Source organism: Strix aluco, chromosome 3 (assembly GCF_031877795.1).
Source record: "Strix aluco isolate bStrAlu1 chromosome 3, bStrAlu1.hap1, whole genome shotgun sequence".
Taxonomy (NCBI): Eukaryota; Metazoa; Chordata; class Aves; order Strigiformes; family Strigidae; genus Strix; species Strix aluco.
The window spans coordinates 53,323,566-53,351,335 of NC_133933.1; the positions used below are offsets into that span (position 1 = coordinate 53,323,566).

At 39.5% G+C, this 27,770-nt stretch overlaps 1 protein-coding gene across 5 annotated transcripts in view; it reads left to right on the plus strand.

The window, feature by feature from the left end:
- The window catches only part of RPS6KA2 (ribosomal protein S6 kinase A2), a 310,220-nt gene that overhangs the window by 104,318 nt on the left and 178,132 nt on the right, over window positions 1-27,770 (plus strand). The window contains exon 1 of one of the 5 annotated variants that reach the window (XM_074818603.1): window positions 24,120-24,649. The exons of the other annotated variants lie outside the window; for them this stretch is intronic. Within the exon in view, the coding sequence (XP_074674704.1) occupies window positions 24,551-24,649 (99 nt within the window). The 5' untranslated portion in view covers window positions 24,120-24,550. Of the gene's footprint in view, window positions 1-24,119; window positions 24,650-27,770 lie in introns of those variants that run through there. 5 annotated transcript variants of the gene reach the window in all.

Below are 27,770 nucleotides of genomic sequence, written 5' to 3' on the forward strand. Positions count from 1 at the left end.
TGAGAATTTCTTCTGCATGAAAATCAAGGTGCGAGGGGAGTAAGTGCAATTCAGGATCATCTCCTAAATCTGCGAGCAAGGAAGCACATAAATCTGTGAGATCTGATGATAGGGGACTGAATACTAATCCTGTTTTGATTCTGAATGTCTCTATAATAGCATCGGCTGTCATTTGGGATGATATGTGTACAATTCTGCTATGTCATCTGCATACTGGTTTAGGGAATTTGAAATAAATTGCAGCATTACAGGACTCAGTCCTGCAATGATTTATGTGGAAAATTTTGCTCTCTTTCATAAGTGTTACAAGGTCACCTGTGTTACTCTGTAGGAACAAAATTTGCATTTGTTTTCATTACTAGGAAATTATTGCAGGAACAGTAGTAAAGAGTATGATAAGAAAGATACTTAGTAACCAGTTCTCAGGTTTTGTTTCAAAAATAGACATGATATTCGAACATTCTGTGTAAACATGTTTATGCTTCTCACTTTTTAAAATTTCTGCTTTAATCTTTTTAAAAACAAAAATTAAAATCTGCCGTTTCATTCTGGAGCAGAAATCAGTGGTACAAGTTTTAATAACCCTGAAGTTACATGCCTGTCCAGTTAATTTTTCCTTTCTCTGTAACCCTTCCTACTTTTTGCTGTTCTGCCATTTCCTCTCTGAAATGCCTGAAGCAAAACAGGATAATAAAATCAATAATGAAAGTAATAAACTGCAATGCTTTATCAGTGGCTAATACAAAATCTACTCTCCTGAATGTTTCTCTCCCAGAAAGTCCAAGTGACTAGGCTGCTGGGCAGCTCCTGAAAACTGTGGCATTGAGAAGAAATCAGTTTAACCTACTAAATGGGTGCTAATCCTCGTTGGGATTAACAATCTAGTCAAATGAGACTGATAAATATTTGAGGATGTCTGAATTGCTTATAATTACCCTGATGATGAGAAGTACATAAATCGTGGAGGAAAACCTTATGTTATTTGCTTTCTGTGGTCTGTTTTGATTGTTCTTTTTCATGGAAATACTTAAAACTGCAGGGAAGCTAGAGCCTTTGCACAGAGACTTGATGGCTGTGTTGGCTTCCAGGAGGACTTTTTCACTTCTGAACACAAGTGTAATTTACCGTGTATCTCTTCTGTCCCTGAAAGCTCATGCCCTGTTTTCTGAGCTGGGAATACATTCATGCCTGCCTTCGTGGTTGTTTGTCAAGGCTATATCCAGTGACTGCCATATGTCAAACTTCTCTGGTTTATAGGGGAGAGGGAAAAATGCTCCAAATAGGAATTGTCATTTTAGGAGACGGCTGTTGGCACAGAATTGGAGGATTGCTTTAACTGAAAGTCTGATTTAATTCAAGAATAATGAAAACCTGAAACAGAAGTCACATTGCTTTAACTCAAATTCTGGATGGAGCAGACCTTTTGAAATTGCAGGGGAAAGAGCTATTTGGATCTGGCTTTCCATGTAGCGACAATAACATTAACATAAATGTGTTGACCATTGATGCACAGAAACAAACTCTACAACTCAGAGTTATAAAGCAGGTATGTTTATTCCGGCTCTGAGGTGCAAGGGGATTTCCCCACAAAGCTTGCACACCAACAGCACATTTTACCAGAAACTTACAGAGTGTGGATATACATATTCATTGGATTACATAATACAAATATACATGTGCATGAGTAAGGCTGGGTTAGTTCAAAAGGCTGGTGCCAGCAGTTTGTGTTATCTTTGCGCCTGCACATTGCCTCCTGGCGGTCGTCTTTGGGGGTCTTTTGGAGGAAGGCTCACAGTCTTTCTCACCTTGTACTCTTCCTCAGAGCGCGCGCAGATTCTCTTAGCCAATTTCTTGAACAAGAGTGGTTCCGGCTGGTTTACCACCTCTATCTTATCTGGAAGCACCAGTATATTAGTTTCTACCGCCCATATATGGCTCTCTATCCACTACAAAGACTCAGCTTGTTAGAACACATCTGCTATCCAAGGACATGTCTCTTATTTTTGCCAAACACAGTAGTTCTTGGTAAGTTTCCACAGAAGACGGCTTTGTTTTGATGAACACAGTAGTCCTTCGTAGGTTTCCACAGAACAGTCAGGGCAAGCAGGATTATTAAACAATATTCAGAAATCATTATAAGTTGCTATAAGGAAATAAATTGCAAAGCAGGTGATCATTTCCTTGTATCACCATTCAGAAACAAAAGGAGTAACGTTACTGCTCCTCTGTTCCCCTTACTGGTTTGCTGACTCGTGTTCAGGGAATGGCCCTCTGCTGCAGTAGCCAGTTTTGATTTCAAGTGGACTGTTCACAAAGTTATCTGCTTAGCATAACTCTGCCTGGCTGGCAGTGTACTCAGAGCACAGAATATAGAGCTAATTCTCATTGTGCTTGCTTTTGATTCATTCAGCCTCACAGATTTCAGTAGCGTTCTGATTTCTTTATAGCGCCAATTAGTGTTAGTGAAAAATGAAAGCAGAAGCACTTAGGAATTTATCTTTGAAAAATTGTTGACATTATGCTAACACTTAACAGTATCACCCAAATTGCAAGTGTGGCAGCTGTATGCTGGTCTAATTAAGGTTTTCAGACCAGGTGTGTAAAAACAAAAAGAACACACTAAATGCACACGTATTTTAATGAGTAAATCTTCCTTTAATTATGTGCTTACCAGTCATCTGGGCTGAAATTAAAAGTAACCTTTCTTTGTTCTGGATTCTGTGTGATTTCCTCTTTGTTTAATTTGGACATACCTGTTTTACACATTCAGCTGTTGGACCTCATGTGGCTGCACATGTAAGTACCAGCATTTGCCATATCTATATCGCTGGCCAGAAATTCCTGCTGAAGGAGGAGTCTTTAATATCATGGATCCTTTACAACAAACAGAGACTTCTGTGGAGACAATAGCAGTAAGGTCTTTCACGTGATAGGGAATGAGGGCCCCGCTGAAATCCAGCTTTCCCTTTAGAAAAGCACAATTATGCACAGGGAAGGGCAGTGTTGATGGGTTATGAAAATTTTGCTTAGAAGCGGAGAAAGTAATGAGTTGTTGTAGATGTGTGTCATGTTGTCTGTTGTTTTATGATTGCTGTGGGAAGACTCATTACAGAGTACGTGACCAGCATCCTACCTAGACCTGGGAAAGATTAGGGAACAGATAATATGGATAAAAATAGGTTAGGGTTTATCAAAAAGGAATTTTAAACAAAATGCCAATCAAAGTAAGCTTTAGAATTAAGGGTTACCATTCCATCTTATTTTCCAGATGTGAGAGATACTATGTATAACTTACAGAAAGCAAAACAAAAGCCTTTGACCTTTTTCAAACCTAAACCCTTCTGAATGATTTTGAGTAGTTTCAAACCTAAACCATCAGCTTTTTAGGGCTTGGATTGTTAAGAAGGTTTCCTAGGATCTGTCACGATCTGTATGCTGAGATGTCATGAGGCTGGCCTGTAAGCTAGAGTGACACTGCATCTTCTCAGACAAGATGGAGATCAGGTGCATGTATGTGCTATATGAGGAAGTCATTATATACTAAGAAGACAAGAAAAAGAAGTCCTGCAAAAATTCTTTCAGGAGATATGAGAGTCTCTTCAGTCTCTTCACTGACAAAGCTGTGTGAGCTGATCGAAGTGGTGACATAGGAAATCCTAAGTAGCATATCAGACAATAGAAGTATTTATGTATAATGAGCTCTTATGGTAGAGTTATTATTCATTCTTTTTTAGTCACATAAAGAGATTTGGGGAGAAGTAGTAACATTTTGGAACTTCATCTCTACTCAAGATTTTTATAGACTTATAATGTGAGGGTACTTATTGCTACTTATTTTCTAACATGCAAGCTTATTACATCTAAAACAAATTGAGTGCTTTTGGAGGAAAGTTAGTGATGAAGCTGAATTGTTGGTTGCATTTTGTATTAAAAATTTCGTTGTGGAAGCATCTATTTAAAAAAATGCTTTTCGAAGGACAGTGCATAAAGACATAGTGATGATTTGTGGTGTTTGGGCAGGTTTTTTTGGCCACCTGAACTTTTTCCTGGAAAAGGAAAGTCTTCAGCTGAAAGTATAACAAAAACTTTCCTTGATAAATGAAAAATGGAGATGATCCTGATGTTTATTGGGTATAAGGTGTGTATTAGGCGTGCTTGAAAGCTGAATACAGCTTACATTCAAATAAGCATGCTTTCATTATCTTAGACTTCCCTGAATTATAGTCAGTTAGCTGTAAACTTGTGTTAAAGAGAGATTTTCTTTAATTTGGGATCTAGTAAAACTCAGATCAACCAATAAGACAAAAAAACATTTGAAAACATAATCAACAGCTATTCTGGTGAGTAAAAAAGTTAATGCTGTTATATTTAACATCATATTATTAGATATACAGAAGCCAGCTATGTGAAATGCAAATTTTTGGAGCATGTAGTTATTTAATATTCTGTTACCATTTTCCTATATTTGAAATAATTAAAGGTTCTTATTTCTTTATCTGTACTTTTCTGCATTGCCTTTGATTAGCTGTTTCTATATTTTACAAAATGTTTTAGTTCCTCAAATTAAGATACAGTAATTATTGATTTTTGCACTGTTATTTTTGTATTAGTCAAGCACCTAATGTGTGCTTAATGCTTATATAAGGAATATGTGTCTTCTCTGAAGAGCTGACTGTAAAAAAGGTCTTGATCCTGAGAACACTGAATGATACAGGTAGCTTTTTGCAGACGAGTAATCCCTTCCTGACCAAAATACTGCTTGAATATATTTCCCTCTATTGAATTAAATGGAAACATGCTTGTGTATACTTGCAATGAGTTCTAAATGAGAAGTAAAAAGGCTAAATATTTGCATTTGTGTTACGTGTACTCTCTTCTTTCTGTGTAATTTAATTGAAGATGTAAATCTGCAAGTGATTTTTTTTTTTTTTTTTGCATATTTGATCTACTGGATGTGGAGACTGAGGGATTTGGTTTGGGGGTTTCTCTGTTTTTCTCAGTTACAATATTACTGTTTTCTTAATAGTTCACAATACTGAATCCTGCAAATCTATTTAATGGCAAGAAATCCATGGTGAATTTTCAAAAGGTATAATGCCATTGTTGGATGCAGTTGCCTTCTTCATTCTCTTTTCAAAAAGAGGGGAGGAGGCATTGTGTCATTGCTTGTATCAACTAGTAAATTAGTAACTTCTCATCAAGTGTTTTGAATGCAGTAATTAACGTCACTTCATGTCACATTTCTGAACTCCAGGGTTGCCAAGCTTTGAAATGTTTTGAAGTTTCCCAGGCTCATGGTACTAGCGATTTGAGCTCTAGTAGCCACACACTGTACATAGACACGTATATGTACTTACCATGGGGAATCCCAGACAGAAGTGTTGTACCCCCAGCCTTCTTGCTTTTTGTCTGCACTGGGATTATCAGGGCCATGGAACCACTGACAGCTAATGGCATTAGCCATGTGGCTCCCCTGCATGCTGCTTGCTGCACAAGCTGGTTTGTCTTGCCCAGGGAAAGCTCAGGATAGACCTTTGACAGCTCTAAAAGAAAACACTACTTCCTCATCAATGATGAGAGCAATCATTCTCAATTCAGTTTAAAGAGGGAACCTAGCTACAAGTAAAATACCTGCTAAAAGTATGTGGAAGACATAAAGCTAAAGGCAGTTCAAGGTATGGTGACTCAGTGGCAGGTAAGGTCAATTTACAGTGCCATGTAATGTCCTGTTTGGCATTGCAGCTAAGCCCACCTCATGGCCAGCTGTCTTGAAAGGGCACAGACCTGTCTTCCTGCTCCTACATGCTCCCATAATCTCCCTTTGTTCAGCTACTGAAGCTCATCCAACCTCTGGGGGGCCAGTTCAGGAGCCAAGCCATCAGAAAACTTGTGTGTGTAGGGTACTGCCTCTGTTCCTTGGATCAATCCATGGCAGGCTCCCCAGCAAAAGGCAAGAGAAGGTGTTAAGGGACAGGAAGAGGGAAGGTGACAGAGCGTGGGAACCCCTCTATCAGTAGCAGTGGGGTGCTATAATGTCAAACTGTATCACTGTAATGATCATGAACTAAAGCTGTGAATGCCCATCAAGTGAAGCAGATGGTGTTATGTGATGAAGCATGGAGCTGTAAGGGGATGACCCTGTATTTGAGATGGACCCAGTTCTGTTGTTAACTCTTTCACAGACTTGCTGAGAGTCCTTGAGCAAAGAGTTTCCCACCTCATTGCCTGTTTCTGCATTTAAAGTAGCAATAATAGTGCCTTCTCATCACCAGTTGCTGTTCAGGGGCTTAGATGTCCTCTGGTAGGGAACATTATGAAAGCAAAACCATAAAGTGCAGAAGTCTAAATATGGAAAATTGGTAAAAGACATGCTAATTTTCTGTACTTCAGAGTTGCTTGGACCTACAGGCTTAAAAAAATGAGCTTCCTTTTAATTAAAGGTTCATTACTCCTGAGTAGATAAGAGCTCAACATGAAAATATCATTGCTATTCAGAACTACCAGAGTCTATTGCAAGTCATTTGTGAATCATCTCTAATTAACAAGGTGCTCTATTACAGGGCTCTCTGAACAATGACAGGCTATTCTTTGAAACCCTCTGAGCTAAAGTCTATTAGCTTTTCATTATCTCAATTATTTTTAATATTCTGGGAAGCTGTTTGTGGGTTTTGCCTGCCAAAGAACTCCAAAAAGCAAAGTTGCCATTGGAAAATAAGGGCATGAAGTTTGCCTCCAAACTCTCCAAGAAGGATATGCAGATTCCCTGAAATATCTAGAAATCAGAGCTGACATGGAGTTTCTGTGCAATCTGCCTGTATGAGCTGTAGACCCACTGTTCATTTTCAGCCAAGATATGGTTAGAAAATGAGGTAGGTTTGAGAGGCAAAGTAAAAGCAAAGAGGGTGGCCAAGTCATCTCTGTTTAAGTTAAGAGCAAAGATTTGCAATGTGCCAATGATTGGAAGACATTCAATGTGGCTTCCTCATCTCCCTAAAAGACAAGTTATTGGGTCTGATAATAGGTGGGGGAGAAAAGAAAAATAAGTATGTATTTTCCACACCTAGAAATTGTAAATAGTAAATTTGAGCTGCTAATAGCAAGTTGTCTACCTAGCTAGTGTGTCTTAGCTTCAGCAGTCAACTGTCTCAGAGCATTTGAAGAATTCAAACCCAGCTGGATATGAATTCAACAGTCAGCATTTAACATATATGAAAATAAAAATTGTATGCTTGCTGATTTAGAGATAATACAACGGGAAGGATACTTATGGAAGTGTTTCTGAGGAATGGATTTCCCACTAAGCATAAAGGGCCTGACCTAGTTAGGCAATGACCCTTTGGTCATTGAAGGCAGTACCCAGTATGACCCATTCGGTAGTGTCACGTCGTCTCTCACAGGTAGCTGCCAGAATCAGGTATGTGTACATATGTTGCTCTTGTATTTTCCAACCTGTATGTGCTAAATCTCCATGCTATAGTTCACAAGTGTTTCTTCCTCTTTCCAGGGACATGTGAATTTTTCAGATAACTTTTCCTCCTTTCCCTTCCTTATGTCTCTTAAAGGGGGAATTTTTTGCTGGTATCTTCCCATGGCTACATAAGATAAGTCAGTCTGGGAGGACAGTGAAGATGAGGCTTGTTTTGTTTTCACTGGAAAGAGGGGGGCAGTATGATTAGCAGAAGTTATTAGCATTACTTCACTGAGATTTGAGAGACTAAGTGCCAGTAGTTTAGAAAATGTATTTTGGACGATGAAGGTAATTAGAACAATGTTAATGCAGTACTCTAATTCAAAACAAAACAAAAAAGGATGTTTACAAACAGGAAAACTGAAATAGAAGCATTGCATAAATTTCATATTCTCCTGTTAACCAGTTTGACATGTGTCATTTTGCTGATGGGAGGTCTGGTTTGTGCTTAAGAATAGGAACAGAGAAGCTATGAGTGACACAGTCACTCTATCTGCTCTCTGCACACCAACAGTTGAAAAAGTAGGATGTTTGGGAAGGGGTTGCAGAAAGATAAAGAAATCAGACAGTAATGGCCTTGTAGTATGAGAAGTACATAATATCCCATTTACGTTATCTGAAAACATAATCACAGAGGAAATAAGAAGAGTCTAGAAAAAGTAATGCAAATGTCTAGAGACATACCAGGATTTAGTTAATAGATCGGCATTGTCCAACTTGAACAATAGTGTCTTCAAAACCACAAAACAGAAGACAACTCTCTTACTGTATCATTGGTACAATCACAACATAACTGTAGGAAAATTCTCATTAAAGGACAATAAATTCACATCTAATCCAAGGAAACACAGTGAGCTTGCTGTTAAAAGAGGTTAGCAGCAAGTGCACATTGTGTTGAGAAATTACTGAGGGAAGGGCAGTTTATTTCAAAACTGGTTTCAAATTGTACAACCAAAACAAAGGTAATCCCATATTATCCCTCAGGATATACATGAGTGCACAGAAGTGTCAAGAATATGTGTCATCATGTCCAGAGGCTGTTATGTAAGTGGCTTAGTGAATTGTGTTGTCTTTTTTTTTTTTTTTCTTTAAACATTAATTATTGGTCAATGAAAGATACTTCTTACTGAGTTGTAAGGAACTTTAATCTGATCAGTACAAGAAATCCCATGTATCCTTGAAGACAACTATTATTAAATAACGCAGGTAGTGTTTCCACATTTTATTGCTTATCATGAATGCATAAAGATTAGCAACAATAATTTCTGGTTCAGGGGTAGTTGCTTTTTTTTTTCTTTCTTTCTGTTTTGACACAGTAAAGTTGCATGGAGAAAACAGTGATGCTATTGCTAGTAGTCACAGTACTGTATATTTCAGCTCTGGTGCCGAGGTACTTGGAGATAAGAAAGATTTGGGCTGCTTCACTTCTGCAAGAATTAAGGAGTCTGGTGAAAAGTGTATATTCAAATGAAGGTAATAGTTACAACTAGTTATATGCCTTTGTAAATTAAATGAGTTTTTATACTTTTAAATGAGATATGCTGAAGTAATTTAAATCTGCACCTTTTTACCTCAGTTTTGATGACCATTCTTGCAGAGAAAAAAGTGCAATCACTTCATTTTGAAATTTTGAATTTAAATATGATTTAAACTTTTGAAGTTTGCATATATTAAAGCAATTCTCATTAAAATATAAATAATGACATTTTGTTATTTCATGATACTAGTCACAACACATGCATCCCTGCTACTGATGTGTTGTGAAAATACATCTTTTTTTAAATTTAAGAATAACTGTGGGTCACAGTTGCTTCTTACTAATAAATGTATCTTATGCTATACTATCCATTTTGGGGAGACCTAAGTCAAGAGGGTTGTTGAAAAACTGGAAAGGGCTGCCAAGATGGTTGGGCCCTAGAACACATTATTTACAAGGAGAAGTTGAGGGAACTGGATTTGCATATTTAGTAAAGATGATGCCTAACGGGTGTTGAAAGAGCAATCTACATCTATGTGAAGGATGGTCAGAAGATGAAGGTGCCAAACTCTTCTTGATAACACCAGGCCAAACAGCTATGGTCAGTGGCTACAAGTGCCAGCAGGGGGAGGCTCAGGTTGGAGATCAGAAAAAACTTCACCTGCAAGGTAGAGTAGCACTGGAGTAGGTCACCCAGCAAGACTTTGGAGTCTTCATCTGCAGATATTCAAGATTTAGCTAGAAAAAGTCATAACTGACCTGATCTAGTGCTGTCAGTGTCCCTGCTTTGAGCAAGAGAATGGGCTAGGGACCTGCAGAGGTCCCTTTTCACTCAAATTTACATGCTTTCTATTATATTCTGCTATGGTGAAATAATTCAAAATATTGCATGGTAGTAAAAAATGAGCAAACCATTTAAGAAATGTTCTCTGAGTTTTTCTGAAACTTCACAGAAAATTTTGAGAATGTCTTTTTTGTCTACCAAGTTGTGCATATTTTTTGGAAATACTGAGTATTAGCCATCTCCAAATCAGAGTGCTCTATGGAGCCACAGGCTTTAAAATGTCAAAGTTCTAGAAGTTATTTAAGAACTGTACATTTATCTAAGAAATATTAGGTGATATTATTTATCCCATGATTGCTTAGCTTCATTTTTTTTCAAATAAAAATCCTCAAGAAATATCCAAACAAAACTTCAATCAAGGTTAGGGTAAAATTCAGATTACACGTTAGCAATTCAGAGTGGGAGATTTCTCACAGCGATGTTGAAGTTGTCACCAAAACAAGCATTTTAATACATTCCAAGTTAACGGCATGCTTAAAAGAAATGCTTATTTATCAAGGGAAGAAATGCACTGTTAGGGCATATGACCAAGGTGAATTTTGACCGCTGATGATTCCAAGAGGCAGAAAAATATGAAAAAGCCAATTTAAAACCAAAATAATTTCTTAATTAATGCTCCATAAAATTCAAGACCTGATAGAAGAATTCAGGTGTACAGAAAAGGTCAGAATACTCTGCTGGTGTGGTAATACAGATAACTAATGACTTCAGTGCAGGATTATAAAGTGGGTTCCTGTCCCAAGGGAGCCATGAAGAAGGAAAAGGGAGATGGTTAATCTGCTGTAATGCTTGCTTCCTGAATTTATTTGAGAGAGTCCTCAATTTCTTTCTATCTTTCTGTCTGTCTTTTTAAAATTAATTTTCTCCCTGTCCCTTGAAATCCTTCCCTTTCTAACCCACACTCTGGATGATCCATGGCTAGATAAATTGGTTTAACGCTGTATGGTTAGGGCAAGTGACTCTGCAGCTCCCCAGAACAAGAACTAGCATTATCAAGCAACCTCATTTTTCTTAATGTGCTTTCCAAATTGGCAGCATAACAAATTTTGCTTTGTCCTTCACTAATTCTTATCTCCCATGTGTCTGGGAATGTAGGTTGTTATTTGGAACTCTCTAACAAAGGGAATTGAGAGAGAGATGTAAAAGGTCTATAGACAAAAAGGTTGACATGTGCCTGATACGCTTTTATTCTGTCAATCCTTTTTCCAAAATTTGGTCTTATACTCCTACCTCTTATTTTCTAACTACAGCTTGACCTTTTTGCCTGTTGAATGAACATTAAAAAAAGCAGATGTGTGTTCCCGCTGTGTACGTAAAGTAGCCTGAGAAATAAACATCTTTGGTCCCAAGTCAGGGCAGTGTATGAAGTAATTCATAGCAAGAAACGTTACTTTAGAGTTGTAAGACACCTTCGTAGGTCCAGCAGAACACCTCCCAGCATGCATGAACCAAAGGAAGGAGGCTTAGGTCCAGTTACAAGCTAGATGTATGCCATTAATATAACAAATAATTAACAAGACTTTGGTTATAGTGGTATTTCTAGCTCCAAAGGTGTTAAAGATTTTGCCAAAATCCCCAAATCTTAAGACTGCCTTTTAAAAGGGCACTTTTAAAAAAACTTATGTTTTATGTGAGATTAAATACTTTTCAGCCTTTATTGTGTATGACATGCAATCTTCAGCCTTTGTATGTCTGTGTACTGTCATGTCTAACCCCGTCCCCCCTCTCCCCCAAAAGAATAGAAATTTTGTGAAATGAAAGGGAAGACAACATACACTGCCTGGAGGAACATCTTCAGCATCAGAAAGGCATTACTGTGAGAGCTTCTGAAGGAGTGATCTTGAGACTGCTCAATATTTTCATAAATGGCATCAAAACCAAAGATAAGAAAAAGGTGAATTTGCTGATAGCATAAAATTAGGAACTGTCAACAATACAGAGAACTGCATCATTGTTTCTGTCACTGATTCTGTGATTATTGCATAGGAAAAGTGGTTGATGCTCATTTATCAATAAAGCACTGGGACAAGTCAGGTACTGAAGGAAGGAATTTGTCTCACTCTAGCTGCCTAAAGTTAGGCATCTAATCAAAGATAATTGTCTAGCCTCCTTTTGCAGTCAATGTAAAGGCATTCCAGAAGATCACAGAATCATGAAGATTGGAAAAGACCTTGAAGATCATTTAGTCCAACCATTAACCTAGCACTGACAGTTCCCAACTACACCATATCCCGAAGCGCTATGTCAACCTGACTCTTAAACACCTCCAGGGATGGGGACTCCACCACCTCCCTGGGTGGCCCCTACAACGCCTAACAACTCATTCTGTAAAGAAATAGTTCCTAGTATCCAGTCTAAACCTTCCCTGGTGCAACTTGAGGCCATTCCCTCTTGTCCTATCACTTGTTACTTGGTTAAAGAGACTCATCCCCAGCTCTCTGCAACCTCCTTTCAGGTAGTTGTAGAGGGCGATGAGATCTCCCCTCAGTCTCCTCCAGACTAAACAACCCCAGTTCCCTCAGCCACTCCTCGTACGACATGTGCTCCAGACCCTTCACCAGCTTCGTTGCCCTTCTCTGGACACGCTCAAGTAATTCAATGTCCTTTTTGTAGTGAGGGGCCCAAAACTGAACACAGTAATCGAGGTGCGGCCTCACCAGTGCCGAGTACAGGGGTAAGATCACTTCCCTGTCCCTGCTGGCCACGCTATTGCTGATACAAGCCAGGATACCATTGGCCTTCTTGGCCACCTGGGCACACTGCTGGTTCATGTTCAGCCGGCTGTCAATCAACACCCCCAGGTCCCTCTCTGACTGGCAGCTCTCCAGCCACTCCTCCCCAAGCCTGTAGCACTGCTGGGGGTTGTTGTGGCCCAAGTGCAGCACCCGGCATTTGGCCTTATTGAAACTCCTACAGTTGGCCTTAGCCCATCGCTCCAGCCTGTCCAGGTCTCTCTGCAGAGCCTCCCTACCCTCGAGCAGATCAACTCTCCCACCCAACTTGGTGTCATCTGCAAACTCACTGAGGGTGCACTCGATCTCCTCGTCTAGATCATCAATAAAGATGTTAAACAGGAGTGGCCCCAAAACCGAGCCCTGGGGGACACCACTTGTGACCGGCCACCAACTGGATTTAACTCCGTTCACCACAACTCTTTGGGCCCGGCCATCCAGCCAGATTTTTACCCAGCAAAGTGTGTGCCTATCTAAACCTCGAGCAGCCAGTTTTGCCAGGAGAATGCTGTGGGAAACAGTGTCAAAGGCCTTACTAAAGTCAAGGTAGACAAATAGATAAATAATTCCTCTTCCCCTTTGCACCTCAGAAGATCCAAAGTGGGGATCTGAGAGCTTTCTGTCTCTCTCCATTGAGTACACAACAGGTGTTGAAATCCCAGTTCAAGTACACCACTGAGAAAGATGGGGTTTGTCTCCTGCTCAGTTATAGGGCAACAGTGAATCACAACTCTGAAATAATTGTGGAAAAATTGAGGAAAACCCTGAAGCACTTCTTGTGATGAAGAACTTCTGGTTAATTCTACTACCAAGGCTCTGATCAAACCTCTTCTGTTCATGGCATCTACAAGGAAAATGAATATAGACATGAACAAGTCTAGGACAGAGCTGTCTATTGGGACACAAGCATGGAGAGGTGATTGATTGAGAGGCGGCTAAAAGAGCCTGCTGTCATTTAGCACAGACAAATCAAGACTGGGAGGAGATATTATTACCCTTTAAAAAACAAAATTTGCTTAGAGGTAGGAAAAAAGAATACTTGAGTTAAAGAAAGGTGCTGGCATAGGAGCAAAGGATTTTAAGATGGTTATGGTGTGTCAAGCACTCTAAACACTAGAGTGAATAGGAAGTTGGGTTTCTAGACAGCCTCCCAAGGGTAGCAGCAAATACTGGAAACTTAAGTAACGGTGTGATTATTTTGTGATGGCATTAAACCAAGTTTATAAGAGTTCAAGCAATTGGTATGTTGATTGGCTGCCTGTGGTTACATCCGTGTTTCATTTGATAGTGGTTCTCAGATTCACTGAGCAATGTGCGTCAAACGCATCCAAACTGTAGAGCTCAGGTCACATCATTTGTATTCACGTTGATGTCTCAGACCTGTAGCACCTAACCTGTACTCAAGTTCTGCATGCACAAGTATAAGTGCTAGTTATGTACAGAGATTTGTAAGAGGTGCATGTTTGTGCATGCAGTTATACAGATGTAACAGAGCATGGAATAGCCTGACAGGAGAAGTGTTAGCAGCCATGGAAGATTGGATCAGACAAATGCCAGAAAATATTATTCAGAAAATCAATTATTGTGGTGCCAGTTAACACCCCTGTAATTTTCAGTCTTAGTTCTGCACTACACTTCCAGTGGTTGCACTTCTGCACTGAAGGGGTGCCCAGTCAATTCCAGTAGGTTTCTTGGCTTTCCCAGTGGGTGGGCTTGGCACCTCTGAATCAATTAAACAGCAGTGTAGCCTCCTGAATTACTGTAGTGCAGCTATGGGTTACTCATCTCACCCTTTGGGATCTTTTTCCTTTTAAACAATCTGAGAACCTTTTATAGATTCAACTTTTTGGAAATGGTAATGCATGATTTCAGTTTTTGTATGTGTTTAGCAAGTTCACTTCTGCTAGTTTTATAATAGAGAAAAATACTTTAGGACATTTTAAAATGCTCTTTCTACACCAGAGCTATTATCTTAACCTTTGCTGTGATCTAAAGGGTAGTTTGATGTGGCCTACTTAGTGATTCTAGTTCTGTTGGGCCAGGCAGCAGTAGCATGCTGCTTTCATATGTGGAAAGCAGGCAGTTTATGTTGGTGTAACCCATTCCTGCCAATGAAGAAGACAGAGCCACCTTGCAAGCACATGTTCCTGCCCTGAGCACAGGAAAAAATACTGAATAGGCACAGATATTTGTATAGTGAATCAGATCAGAGAACTGAACTGGTTTAAAATTAACATTCCAGGTGCTTTTTAACTTGGACCAGTGCTCCAGTTTGGTTCATCCTGTGGCTGTGTGAATCGTTGTGCTAACAGAGAGGAAGAAGAAAATGGTGGCCTGGAGATGGCAGAGTGAGGCCACAAGTGATGGCTTATGCTAGAACTAATGATATCTCTCTTGCAAGCCAAGATCTTTTTGTCTAAAACACAACAAACCTCCACATAGCCTCCAAACCCACCACTAGGCCTGTGAGGAGCAGGTGGCATTAGCTTCACTCCTCCTTCCCATGAAGAACTTTTTCAGTTCCTGTTTTTCAGCATCTCTTACAGCTGCACCTATCTTGCAGCAGGTTAACTGGGCCAGGGCAACCACTTGTATTTTCTTCTTCAGTGAAATCTGATGTTTCTCATATATTGCCATGACTCCAGAAGCTAATAGATTTTAAAGTCAGGTGTGCTAGGAGACGCCCAAAAATACTGCAAAAATCAGTCATGCTACTAAAAGGATTTCTCTCTGTCTTTCTGTGACCAGCCTAAGTGTTGCTACATGACAGGTATAGCCTCCAGAATGTCCTTTTCTGATTCCTTTTCTCTCATATTTCTTGTATGTTTTCAGACGTCCTGAATTCCAGGGATGTGCCATAAAATAGTCCCTAAAAATCAAGTATGACAAAGCAATCCTACTTCCTTCAAGCTAAAGTTTTGGGGGTTTCTATTATTATTTCAGCTTTCTTGATTTAAGATATGAGTGTTGAAGGTAAGAAGTAAGGCAAACATTTGAAGAGAAGATCTGAGGAATAGGAAGTGGGAGAAGAGATGAAAGAACTAGAGTGTGAAGGAAGAGAACAAAGATATTGTAGATGTTAAGAACATAGTAAAATCATGGTAATAAATAAAACAGTTCTGAGTCCCTAAGATGTACAGCTGCAAGGCTCTGATGTGCCTTTTGAAATGCTCCTTGATGGCCTTGCTTGTGTCTTTTTTTCTAGGCAGCCCAACCAGAGCAAGCTGCCCTTGAAAAGCTCTGTGGAAGATGTAAAAAGTCTCTGTTGTCTGTAATGGAAGGAGAAGGGAACCTTGTTACAAGTTTGTGTAGTAATTGCATTATTTGTTCCTCACATTCAAGGTACACATCTGTTTTCTCCTTTAGGAGTTGAAGCAGAACAACAATCTCACTCTTTGGTGGTCTCCTAATGGGTAGATGTTCTGTAAACATCAGATTGCTGGTGAAGTAATAAATTTAAGATTGCTGTTTTATGTTAAAGCATGTTTCATTTTTTTTGAATACCAGTCGCTGTATTTAGGTAGACAGTTTCACTTGGAAAGAGTCTTATAACGTCTTGGCCACAGGTGTTCATTGTGCCACATAGCGTACTAAGGAGGACAGCAGAAGTTCTGTAGGATTTTAATCAATTTATCTAAGGGTATGAATAAGCATTTGAACTTCTATTAAATGGTATGGCTCTCTTTATGGTGGAATTAATTGTACATTTTAATCTCTAGTTGATGAAAAACAGACAAAACAAACTGCCAGTTTGGCATTGCACATACAGGAAATAGATTCTTGTTTCACATGTATTTGTGTTATATGTAGTCAGTGTTGCTTACTTCTGTCTATACCTCATATTGAAGTGTAGGGTTATTTCAGGGTATGAAAGGATATATTTAATTTACTGAAAGATGTCAAAGGCTTTAATTGACTTAATACGATGAGTTGGCATTTCTTTGTCTGCTAGGTTGTCATTAGGTTAATCAAACATTTGGATGTGGTGTATTCTGCATGTGTTCTTTGTAACTAATTTCACACACTTGTGTGAGTAGGAAGACATATACAAGATGTTGAAATGTTTTCCAGTTATTTGTTGAAGCCTCAGTCAAGAAGACTTATCTCCAGTGTGGGCAGAAGCAGTTATGCAAAAAGAGCATCATGTACTTCCTGCTGCCTGGTGGCTTAGGTGAGAGAAGTGGCACTACAGTTAAAGAGAAGGTGACGCTTTATGTAGCTGAATTCAAATCAGGAAAAGATTATCTAACATATTGAAAACATCCAAATTATAACAGGCTCTAGCCTTGTAACAGCAATCAGTCCTAAACCAGAGGATGAGACATTCCATATGGCTTGTCTTTCTTGCCTTTACCTAAGATGCTTTCACTGAACTGTAACACCTGTCTCCAGACCCACATAGGCCTCGTGGTGAATGGAGCCCTGTTGTTCATCCCTGTGTCTTCGGACAGCTATTGGATGGAGGCTGCTTTGCTTTGATCCCAAGTGAGCTGCCTACGCACACACTTCTACAGTGGAGTGCTGCTCTGAGGTTAAACATGTGGAGCCCAGGGCATGTAGATGTTTTCAATGTAAACATTTCAAAGTTTCATAGCCAGAGAATTTAAGGTTCTTCAAGGTCATACAAAATAGCCTCAGATATAGAAGAAGGATATTAATTCAGTTCTAAAAACTTGGGCTTTATTGCTTCATAATATTATCAAATCTTAGAGTGGCATAAGTAATTTTGCTCGTACTATTCCCGCATCATTCTCAGTTTCTGGTGCTATGAAATCCTGATGCAAATTTCTTTAGCTTTACTATATAAAGTGGATGGAAACTGAGTTAAATACTAGTTTCAGTTTGTTAGCAGTAAAATGGGACATTGCGCTATATTGTTCTAGGTGAATTAAGAAATCATTTCATGGTTTTATAAATATCAGCTGGAACCTAAATAACTTTTTTGAAGGTTAAAGTGATTTTGCATTATTTTTTTTTCAGTTTCACACTTTCTATGTAGATTTTCAGTGAGTGTTAGGTATGTAATATTTTGAAACTATCCTATGTAATTTGCCCTTCTACATGGAATGCCTACCAAGGTAAATTTGCATATCTTACTGGTTTATTCTTTTTTGACACTCACAGTTAATCTGTTTCTGCAAGCAAAGCTACCAAATATGTGCCAGGCTTAAACTGAAATTTTGGCTATGATCATTGTGTTTATTCTGAAAGATCTCTCATGCAGTGGCAGAGTGCTCCAGCCCCATTTTGTCAAAGGAGATTTGAAACAGAGAGGTGACTAAACTGCAGTGCAGGTGCAAACCTTTGGAGGCCTGAGTTTACACACCCAAAATTAGGAATCTCACTGGAGTGCTCTCTGGCTCCTTTCTGGCTAAAAATACCTGGGCTTTCTTCAGTGCAGACATGAGGTGCCAGTAAGAAAGAGTAAGAGCAAAACAGTGCAATCCATGCCCCCATTCTAATAGAGGCTCAGGATGTGACTGGGATTTGTACATGCCCTAGAGCTAGATATAGCCAGAGAATTCAAGGTTCTTCAAGGTCATACAAAATAGCCTCAGATATAGAAGAAGGATATTAATTCAGGTCCCTCAGCTCAACTAAATATGATGCTTTTTGTCTACCTAGTTTGCTTTTGTGCCTTGGTGTGTAGTTTTGTTAGCTAATAGAAGGAAAAAATTTTACCTAAAATTGGTATGTTCCTGAATAAAGTTTTCAGGCCTCATTCTACACTTGTCTCTCTCTCAGGATTTCTAGCTTTTCTGCCTAGTGCAGTGTCAGTTTGGTCTGTCGATGATTATTAAAAATAAAAATGAGGGTTTTGGTAAATGTTCCACACGTTATTTCTCCTGTTAGGTATTTGATATCTTTCAGAGCCTATCAAGGTAAATTTGCCTATTAGCAGATTTCTAGTGAATTCCTTTTTAGTATTGTTCATGGCTAGTCTGAATAAACAGTAAACATATGCTGTGCATAATGAAATTCTTCTATCCAGTTCTGTATTGTATAATGTTCATTCACTCATTGTGGATTTTCATAAATATTCATGTGATAAGACTGTTCATACTTCAATTACCAAGTAGCACCCTTCTTTCTAGAAAACTTCTAGTCCGTTATAAGACAACAGTATGATTTTCTGCGTATTATCCAAAGGCAAGAAAGCAGAATTTAATCTTCAGCAAACTCCTTCAACAGTACTGGAGCAGAAGCTTACATAATATAAAGGAGATTGGCTTTGGGGGTTCTTTGCCTTATATTTCTGTCTAAACCACCCAGATTCAACAAGACCAGTATACAGTATCAGCCAAGAAAGTAAAACTCTTGGTGACATCAATAAAAAGAAAAAAAGAAAATTGAAGCTGACACTTCCTGGCCTGTTTTCAATGCAGATTGCTAGACAACCTGATCTCCATCCTAGTAGTCCACAGCCAACTGACATGTATGTGGCCAGTGATGCTGTTGCACATTTGTGTGAGTCTGTAAGCAGCAAAGCTCATATGGGAGCAGTCAGTACAGCAGTTGTGACACTTGCCAATCTGATGCTCAAGCGTTAACACAAGATGCTTTTGTGAGAGTTAAAACATCTGTCATCTGCTGAAAATTCAGTCAAATCTTGTTATCTTGGAGATAGTACTTCTGCAGCAGTTTCAGTTTTCCCTGCACAAATAAGAACAAGCCATATGTCCTCATAGTGCTCCCTGTTTGATATCTCTGGAAGTAACACTACTCTATCATCATGTGACTAGTGGGTGTTTAGCAGGGATTGAGGAAGTAGATTTTTAGGAGACCCCTTCTGCACCAGCATGACACATACAGAGATTGTTCGCCCTCTCAGTGCCACTAAGTAATTTTTTTTAATCTCATCTGCTGAAGTAGTCTATTACAGAGAAAAGTACAGAAGACTTTCAATCTAAGATGCTTGCTTAGATGCAAAATATTGGTTTCAAATCTATTAAGAACTTATTTTGATGCCTAGTTTTAAGAACATTTGAAGCTGTTGAATGGAATCCACTAATTGGAACATCACTATGTTGAGTAAAACCGGTCTTTTCAAAGCAAGTAATTCTCTCCTGTGATTGCTGCAGTTGTATATTACTTGTCAACTTTCATATAATTCCCAATGTGTTGGACAATGCTTTTAGCAATTATGGAATTAAAGATATGTGGGTATAAGAGATCCTCTGTCTTTGCCCAGACTCCCAAAGCCTTGAGACTATGAGTACAAGATCAAACAGGTATTGTAGGTCTGTTATGTTGCTCCTTGGAGCAGAGAAGACTGTGGCTGAGGAGTCTGCATCTTGTCAATTCATCGGACACAGACAAGATGTATGATTGTGCTATTCTTCCTTCTGAGCAGTGATTTTAATTTTCAAAATGGCTGAAGGGGCCTGCACCTCCATTGGAATCTTTTAATAGTTCATACATGGGAAAGGTTGAAAATTACTGAAGTTTGTGACATACCTTCCTGAGAGAAGGGAGAATAAGCACTTTCTTTCCTGCTTATTCCCTTACATCCCCATCCAGCCGATGTTGCTGATCACTTATCACTGCTGGTGAGAAGCATGTTTGAGATGGCAAGCTACTGCATGTATTCCACAGTGCTGGCATGGCAGTGTATCCTTTTTTTGAGATAGAGAAAACTCCAGTCAAGTAAGTGGCATGCTAAACTGGACAAGGTGTTTAACTAGGTATAGGCTGGAGAGGCTGGGACCCACATTGGTATGCTGATCTAATGAGATCAAAGCCCAGGCATTTCTTTGAGCAAAGCCCATCATGTTTTTTTAAAAGAAACATCAAGAAAAATAACCCTTGTTCATTGAGGAAACAAAAGCCATATGGAAATTTGTCCAGCATTCAAGATCAGGAAACAGCAATCACTGAAAGAGTCATGTACTGTCTAATCACTTGGGGGAAAGTGTTGTTTCTTATTCTGCTCATTGGCGTCTCTTGGAAACATCTGCTCTTGCTCCTGATTTTCTTTAATGAGAGCATAAATGGTACTGTGTAATTCACCTTTTCTGTAGCATTGTCTCTTGGGCCTCTATTGTGGGAGTCTCATTTTCCCTTTCTCTGCATGCCATGTTCTGCTAATCTTATTTGTTCTGTCTATGGTGTTTGTGCCTCTGACACTTTCTTACTTTTCTCTGGATTTTTTTGGTTTTCTGATGAACTTGCTGAGGAAGGGCAGGTAATACTGATTGCATTTGCAAGGAATATACTATCAACTCGTATGTTTTTACTTTTATAGTGATCTCCAAATTTGCTCAAGTTAGCAGAGTCATTCTGGTTTTGCTCATAAATTGTTGATTCACATATAAAAGTTAGAAGGTCCATTTTGGAAATATGGCCTGTGGTGCTGTGTAATATAGCGATACAAAATTTCTCTCAGTAATTTTATCGTCCAGCCTATGGTTTGTGGTAGATGTCTTGGACTTCCGCATTCTTTGGTGCAAACAATTATCTCAAGTGACTTTGTTTCTTTAGAAATTGATGATTCATCCAGGACCAGCCACTGGCATCCTCCTTGCTTGGGTTGTGTGCAGTCTGCTTCGCTGCCCCGTGTGAATTTCCTAAGTCTGGGTTGTTCAGCCTGTTACTACTCTTGGTATTGTCCCTCTAGAGGTACATGTGAGAAAAGGACCTTTGGCTTTCTTTGGATATTAATTGGGAATTCTCCATTTATCTTTTAAAAATTGGGTCCTGGGATGTGTAATATCTAATTTCAAGTGGTTTCTATTGGAAAGTTTGTCTGGAATCCTGGTTTTGGGCTTTTTTTTTGTTTGCTTGTTTTTTTAAGCCTTTTCCTGGTTGAAGCAAACTTTATTTTGCTATTAACTTCACTGGGAGCAGGAGCAGCCATGGTCTTGTATTGATTTATTTTGTGTTACACCAAATTTGACTCATTCTAAAAAGTATAATTCAGAATACTGAGTATTGCTGGTTGATGCCAATGAGTCATATGCCCCCTCCACCAGTTTTGCTGTTTATTCTTGTCCTCAGCAGAGACATTTGGTGGATTTCTTTTTCCATCAAGTTCCTCAGCAGTTAAAATTGCTCAGAGGGGAGCTAATAAATAATTTACAGCCATGAATTTCTAAGTGCAATGAATTTTTCACATTGTAGGTTGATTTGACAGTTGTATGTTTATAAATATAATGATGAATGTTCCAATTTAATCTGATTTATTTTTTTGCTTGTGCCTTTTTATTAGAGTCATTGGGAAAACTGGATATTGGCTGACTAGCTGAAAGTTTGAGTTAATATTTTTGAAGCGTGTGAATGCAACGTAGTAGGATATGCTCTTGAGGTATCTATCCCTATGCTTTAGTTTTACATGCTTATGTATTTTATTTTTGTATCTGTACTCTTATGTACAGTTTTGCAACTCAGTTGCTTTTGATTTTTACTGTTGGGAGCTATGCTCTGTAATATCTCTATTGCTCTGCTCCCCGATAGTTGAAGAGCAGTGTCCTGGCACTGGTGGTCGGTTGTGCTTCTGTATTTAATCCACCTTGTTGAAAGGGGAGTAAGAAAGCAAGGAGATCATGCCTATTTCCATGCCTGTGTCTTGGCAGAGATGCAAAAAGAGACTTACCTCTTAAGCATGCTGTTTGTGTTAGTCTAACCTTTATCATCAAAGGCTAGCTTTCACTCTGGTGTTCACAATAAATTGCTAATACATTGTAACAGATTTTTTTTCTTTTTTGTGGTAAGGAACACAATTCTGAATGTAGTAAGTGTACCTGATAGGTATTAAGTCATAGCCTGTGTAATCTTCTTGGAAGTTTATTACAAAGCAGGTGCATTTAATGGTGACTGCATGTCCTTGTATGTTAACGTACTATGTGCATAATGGGATGGGACAGTGTAAATAGTAACAGCCTGTCATATACTGCTTATTACATAGAGTGGAATAGTACCCTGTGTATTCAAAGCTGGGAAATTACCATCTCCTCTGCAAAAATAAAGATGCCAGTGCCCAGGTGTGACTTTGTTGTATCTGTGATGGGAGGGGTTCAGGGAGTTACCCTGATCTTGTCTGATTGCTATTTAAAGCTCAAGTGGCTAACAAAGGTAAGAATGTGTGTGGCTGCCAAAAGCCTTTACCAACATGAAGCCTAGCCTAACTCATGTCAGGACACCTCTTTGCCAGACAGAGGGCAGGGCACAGGAAGAAGCAGTTTGACAGTTACACCAACCAAATTGCTTTCTTACCTGTTTATTGTTTTGCTTGTCAAAAGGGTTTTGGTGTACTATAGATAGCTCATTTTTTGCTGGAACAGTTGCTTCCACTCCAGGATCTTTTGCCAGGAATCAATGCAACTGTAAGAGTGACAAAGGGCTTCCAGGCTTATCATGGTTTACACTGGGGCAGCACCTTGAAAGCAACCCCAGAATATACACTTCTGTTGCAAACCAAGAGAATTAGAGAAGTGATCAGAAGGAAGCACTGAGAAGAGAAAGGGATAAAGCAGATTCCCACTGTGCTATAGTTATCTTAGGCTGGGGGAAGACAGCAGTGGTCCAGGCACAGAAGAGTCAGAGGCTGTAGGAGATTACAGAGCCCAACACTGAAGGTAATGACTCCAGTCTGCCCTCCTTCTTAATGAAACCATAAATGCCAAAACATTTTTTTCTTTTTAAGGTCCATATAGACTGTGTGGGCTTTAGACAGAGGAGAGAGACAGAGAACCTGCAAACAAAGCACGTCGTCACAGGCATGACCTGCCAACATAGTTCATGGCAGAGTCCAGACATGCAATTATAGCAAAATGCATCTCTCTCTTTTAGAGCAGATTGACTGGAGTGGTATTGTCATTTAACCTCTGAGAGTCTTCTCAGGAAGAGGTGTCAGCTCTCTCTGGGTTTATTTATCTGAGTTGTTAATAAGTCATGAGAGTCATTCACCTTCTGTATGAGGTTATGGGAGAAAGACATGTCTGGGTGCTCCTTGGTAGTCAGAAAGGAAAGGCTGCCAGGGACAAGGAGCCCGAGCTGTGTGCGGCAGGCAGAGAAAGCTCTTCAGTCTCTGGATCACACTGAGATTCATTAGTTTTTGAAGAAAGGCTGAAAAATGTGATTATGTTGGGGAGGTGGGGGGGCAGCTCTAAGTGTGCATGCTTGCAGCATAGTGAGCAGCTCAAAATTACAGCCTGTAAATAGATGTACATATTTAACCTCTTAGAAGGGCTGTAGCTCCCTGCTGTAGTACAATAAGAATAGTAATACTTACCATTTAGATTGTGCTTTCTATTTTTAGAGCTGTGCCAGAGTTAGGTATTTTAATGTAAAGCGGGCGGGTAATCTGTGAACAGGATTTTAAGCTTTTTGATTTTGGGGGGGGGGGGGGCAATGTTGTTTTACATACTCCCCAGAATAAAAGAAGGTTCAGACCCTTCTGCTCTGGCAGTGGGGTCATGGCGTCTTTCAGCCTTCTCCCAGGAGAGACTGTCATGCGGGAGCTGATTTCTTCTCGGATCTGACCACCATAGCCCTCAGTAATTATAGCAGCGTTGAAATTCCGAGCTAAAAACAGAAGTGCAGCATGTGCCTATTCCCCATGTGATTCAGAAACCAGGAAATTGAAAGAGCCTGACTGAGAGGAGAGGGAGTGTAAAGCAATAGACACATCTAATATTTATCTCAAACCTGCTACGCCTGGGACGCAGGAGCTGTCATCTGCCGGAGCCGATTATGCGTGCAGGCAAAGCTGAGCCTGATTGGATGTAGTAGGACCTAAGGCGAGGGGGAGAGGGAGCGGAGCGAGAGTTCGGCTCGCCGCACCGAAATGTAAACACTGGAAAGCGAGAGGGAGTATAACGCCTTTATGCTCCGAGCGGCAAGCAGCAGGCTCCTATGGCTCCGGCAGCGTACCTCTTGCAGGTCTAGCGGTGCCCGGCTTGATGAACAGAAGCAGCCACTTCGGAGGATCTCTTGCCTGTGGATATAAATAGGGGGCAAGCGGGATGCGCTAGCTTTCTCCGGCGGCGCCGCAGCTCCTTCGTGCTCCGCGCCGCAGCTGGGACAGGGCAATGGACATGAACATGAAGAAGTTCACAGTGCGTCGCTTCTTCTCGGTCTACCTCCGCAAGAAGTCTCGGTCAAAGAGCTCGAGCCTAAGTAGATTTGAGGTAAAATTCGCCTTAACTTTGTTAAATGTAGCAAATACCGTTAGGTGCTGGTAACAGAGATATAAGAGAGTGCCTGCTCTTACTGACGGGATAAATAAAGGTGGTCTTTCCCTGGAGGTGATGATGTTCACACCTCATGTTCTTTGTTTCAGTGTAATTCGGTGCTTTTTCTCAGTAGTACTCAATACATTGCATAATATATTTAGTGTGTTGCTAAGGCTCCTTTTGTCAGCCTGGCAGGGGAGGAGGAAGCTGGTTCAGGACATCGTGAAGTTGTAGGAAATAATTACGGATTCACTTAAAATAACACAAATGGCACCATACTTTGCAATAGCCTCATATTTTAGTCTTCCTCTCTTGTGCACATACCATTGTCTCTCAGTGCCAGATTTCCAAATAATTAATCAATTTGCTAGTGGCTTTTGTATATATGGTATGTTAGGGATTTTCTTGCTTGTCTGTAGATTCTCCTGGTTACACAGATTTTTGCATTTATTTTCTCTCCTATGCATCCTGTTTGTTGGTTTTGTTGTTGTTTGTTTGTTTTTTTTTTTAATTTTGTTGTAAGGAGAAGTTGTTCTTCAGGAGCAGGGGGACAATGTCACATTAAATCTGCAAGGGTTTATTAGCACTGTGGGGAGATGAAGGCAGTTCAAGTCGGAGGTATTAGCAGATAGGAATGTGTGAATGGGTTAGAACCAGGATTTCTGCCTCTCTTCCTCGAACCATTGTTCTTCAGCCCTATATTTGGAGCTGTAAATAGTCGGCAGGATGTGAGATCAATTGAATACATGTCAGTTATGTTTATGTTGTACACTTTATCGTTGCAGATGATCTGCAACCTCTGCATTAAAAGAGAGGTAGATGGGGCCTGATTCCCCTCTGCCTCACATTTGTTTTGTGCTGGTGTACTTCAACTGACCTCCAAGGAGTTACTCTGATTTGTACCAGTATTCCCAGGAGGAGAATTAGTCTCATGCTGTGTGAATACATTTTAAAATGTTATTCCCTTAGAGTCCTATTTAAAGTATCAGGTAATTTGAACATAAAGTTCTTCATGTGTCATTGCTTAAACAGGACATGAAGAAAAGTGGAGGTTTTGGCCGGTTGTTTTGTTGGATTCTTTCTTAACTCTTTAAAATCAGCTTTCTTGAAAAATGATCATGTAAGGTACCTAATTTTATTTCACTCATTAAATAGTCATGCTATACATTTAAAGCAAACTAACAAATGAAAGTTGTTAAAGCTTCCTTCTTGCACCAGCTCTGTCCCTCTAGGGCTGAGGGGAGAGGGGGAAACATTTTCTTTCCCTGTTAAAAATGCAGAATTGCAAAGGCTAAGCTGAAATAGATGTTCCTTGTAGCACACTGAAAATTCACTAAGCTCGTGCTCCAACAGAGCCAACAGAAAGTAGACCTGGAGTTACATGGAGCAACTCGGAGACAGACGAGTGTCTTCAAGCTGCCAGTGTCAGGGCACGATGTTAGGAGGGGAGGTGATTTTGAGACAGCAGAGTCCCACCAGACCTTGTAACTATTCATTTGACAGTGCCGTAGTTTAGGAGAAACAGATTCCACCACACTAATTAATTAATTTACTGGGTAATCTAGCGTGAATGACCAGTACAACTCAGCATTTGTAACAGGCTAGACTCGCTTCATTTAAAAACAAACAAAAAAAAGTCTTTACAGTCCGTTTGATCATCACTATTATATTAGATTTACTGGACTTTTTCAATATCTATGAACTTACTTTTCCCTTATGTGAGATGTCTTACAATGATTCTGCTTTCTGATTTTAAATAATTTTCTTCAAGAAGCAGCCTGATATGTATCCTATCACGCATGTACGTTCGGAGCATTTCGTCCACTTCCCTCCTCTCTCCCTTGACTTGGCAGTAATGACCAACTTTATGCAAAGTGACTCAGTATTATAATGCAACAGGGAATAGGGGTTGTTCCAATCAGGAAGAAAAAATGATTCATAAAATCTGTTCTGCTATTTAAGTGTGAAAATCATCAGAGATGTTCCCGCTAAGAGGGGGAAAAACCAAACATGAACATCTAGCCCCCTCTGTGATTTCCATTCCTGACTACTTCTGTGTATGAATTTGTAATTGCAGGCTAATGAGTGCTTGTCAGCCAAACAGAAAGTTCAAGGATGCCTGTTGTCAGGCTATTCTTCATCCTAATAGTTAGATATTTTTAAAGAGTCAGTAAAAACACACAGGTTATTATATCATGGAACAAGTAAAAGTGAAATAAAGGCAAGAAATTTGGAGAAAACACATGTGGCATTGCTTTGCTTAATGTGTGTTAGCTAATGTACCTGGCAGACGTTATGGGTTGCTAGATATCATTTGAAATTTGGAAGGGGTTTCTTGTTCCTAGGTTATGTGGGATTTTTGTTGTGGCGTTCTTTTGGCCAGGTGGGAAAGAGGGTTGAAGGGTTTAAGATAGGTACTCCTGGATTCAAGCATTTGATATTTGTAAAATACCACTATTAGAGAAGATTCAAAATAATATAATATGAGTTATTAATATCATATGATTAATTAATTTTGCTGCTGTGGTATTCTGCTGCGCTTTAAATTCACTTGCAATGAGCTTCATAACTTACAAAGCAGGGATATAGATGCAGAAAATGACTTAGCAAATCACAGCTTGTAACTTGACCTTTACTTAATCATTTCATATGCCAATATCATTGCTGTATCTGAGACAAGATCATTGCCTTATGTAGATAGCTGGGTTTCACTCTTTGTCCTGCTAAAGGAGGCAGAGCACACTCTGGTAAATGAGATAGATGTTACAGGGGTTTTGTTTCATATTGACTAAAATGTGTGCCCTTTTAATTATTCTAGGAAAACCTGGTTGAATTTTGAACTTATTTGGCTACACTTTTGGGTTTTCAGTTTATATTATTTTTCAGTATGGCCTGCATTGCCCTTCATTTATAAGGTATCTAGTGATGTAATTTTATTAAATGTGCAGAGCCAAGTTTTGCCCTTCTGCATGCACAGAGTTCTTATTGAAGTCAGCTGAAAATCCAGCAAGTCAATGGGAACTGCATGTGTGCATCTGAGAGAAGGGCTTTGTTTATGGTTCTTGCTGAGTGTTGA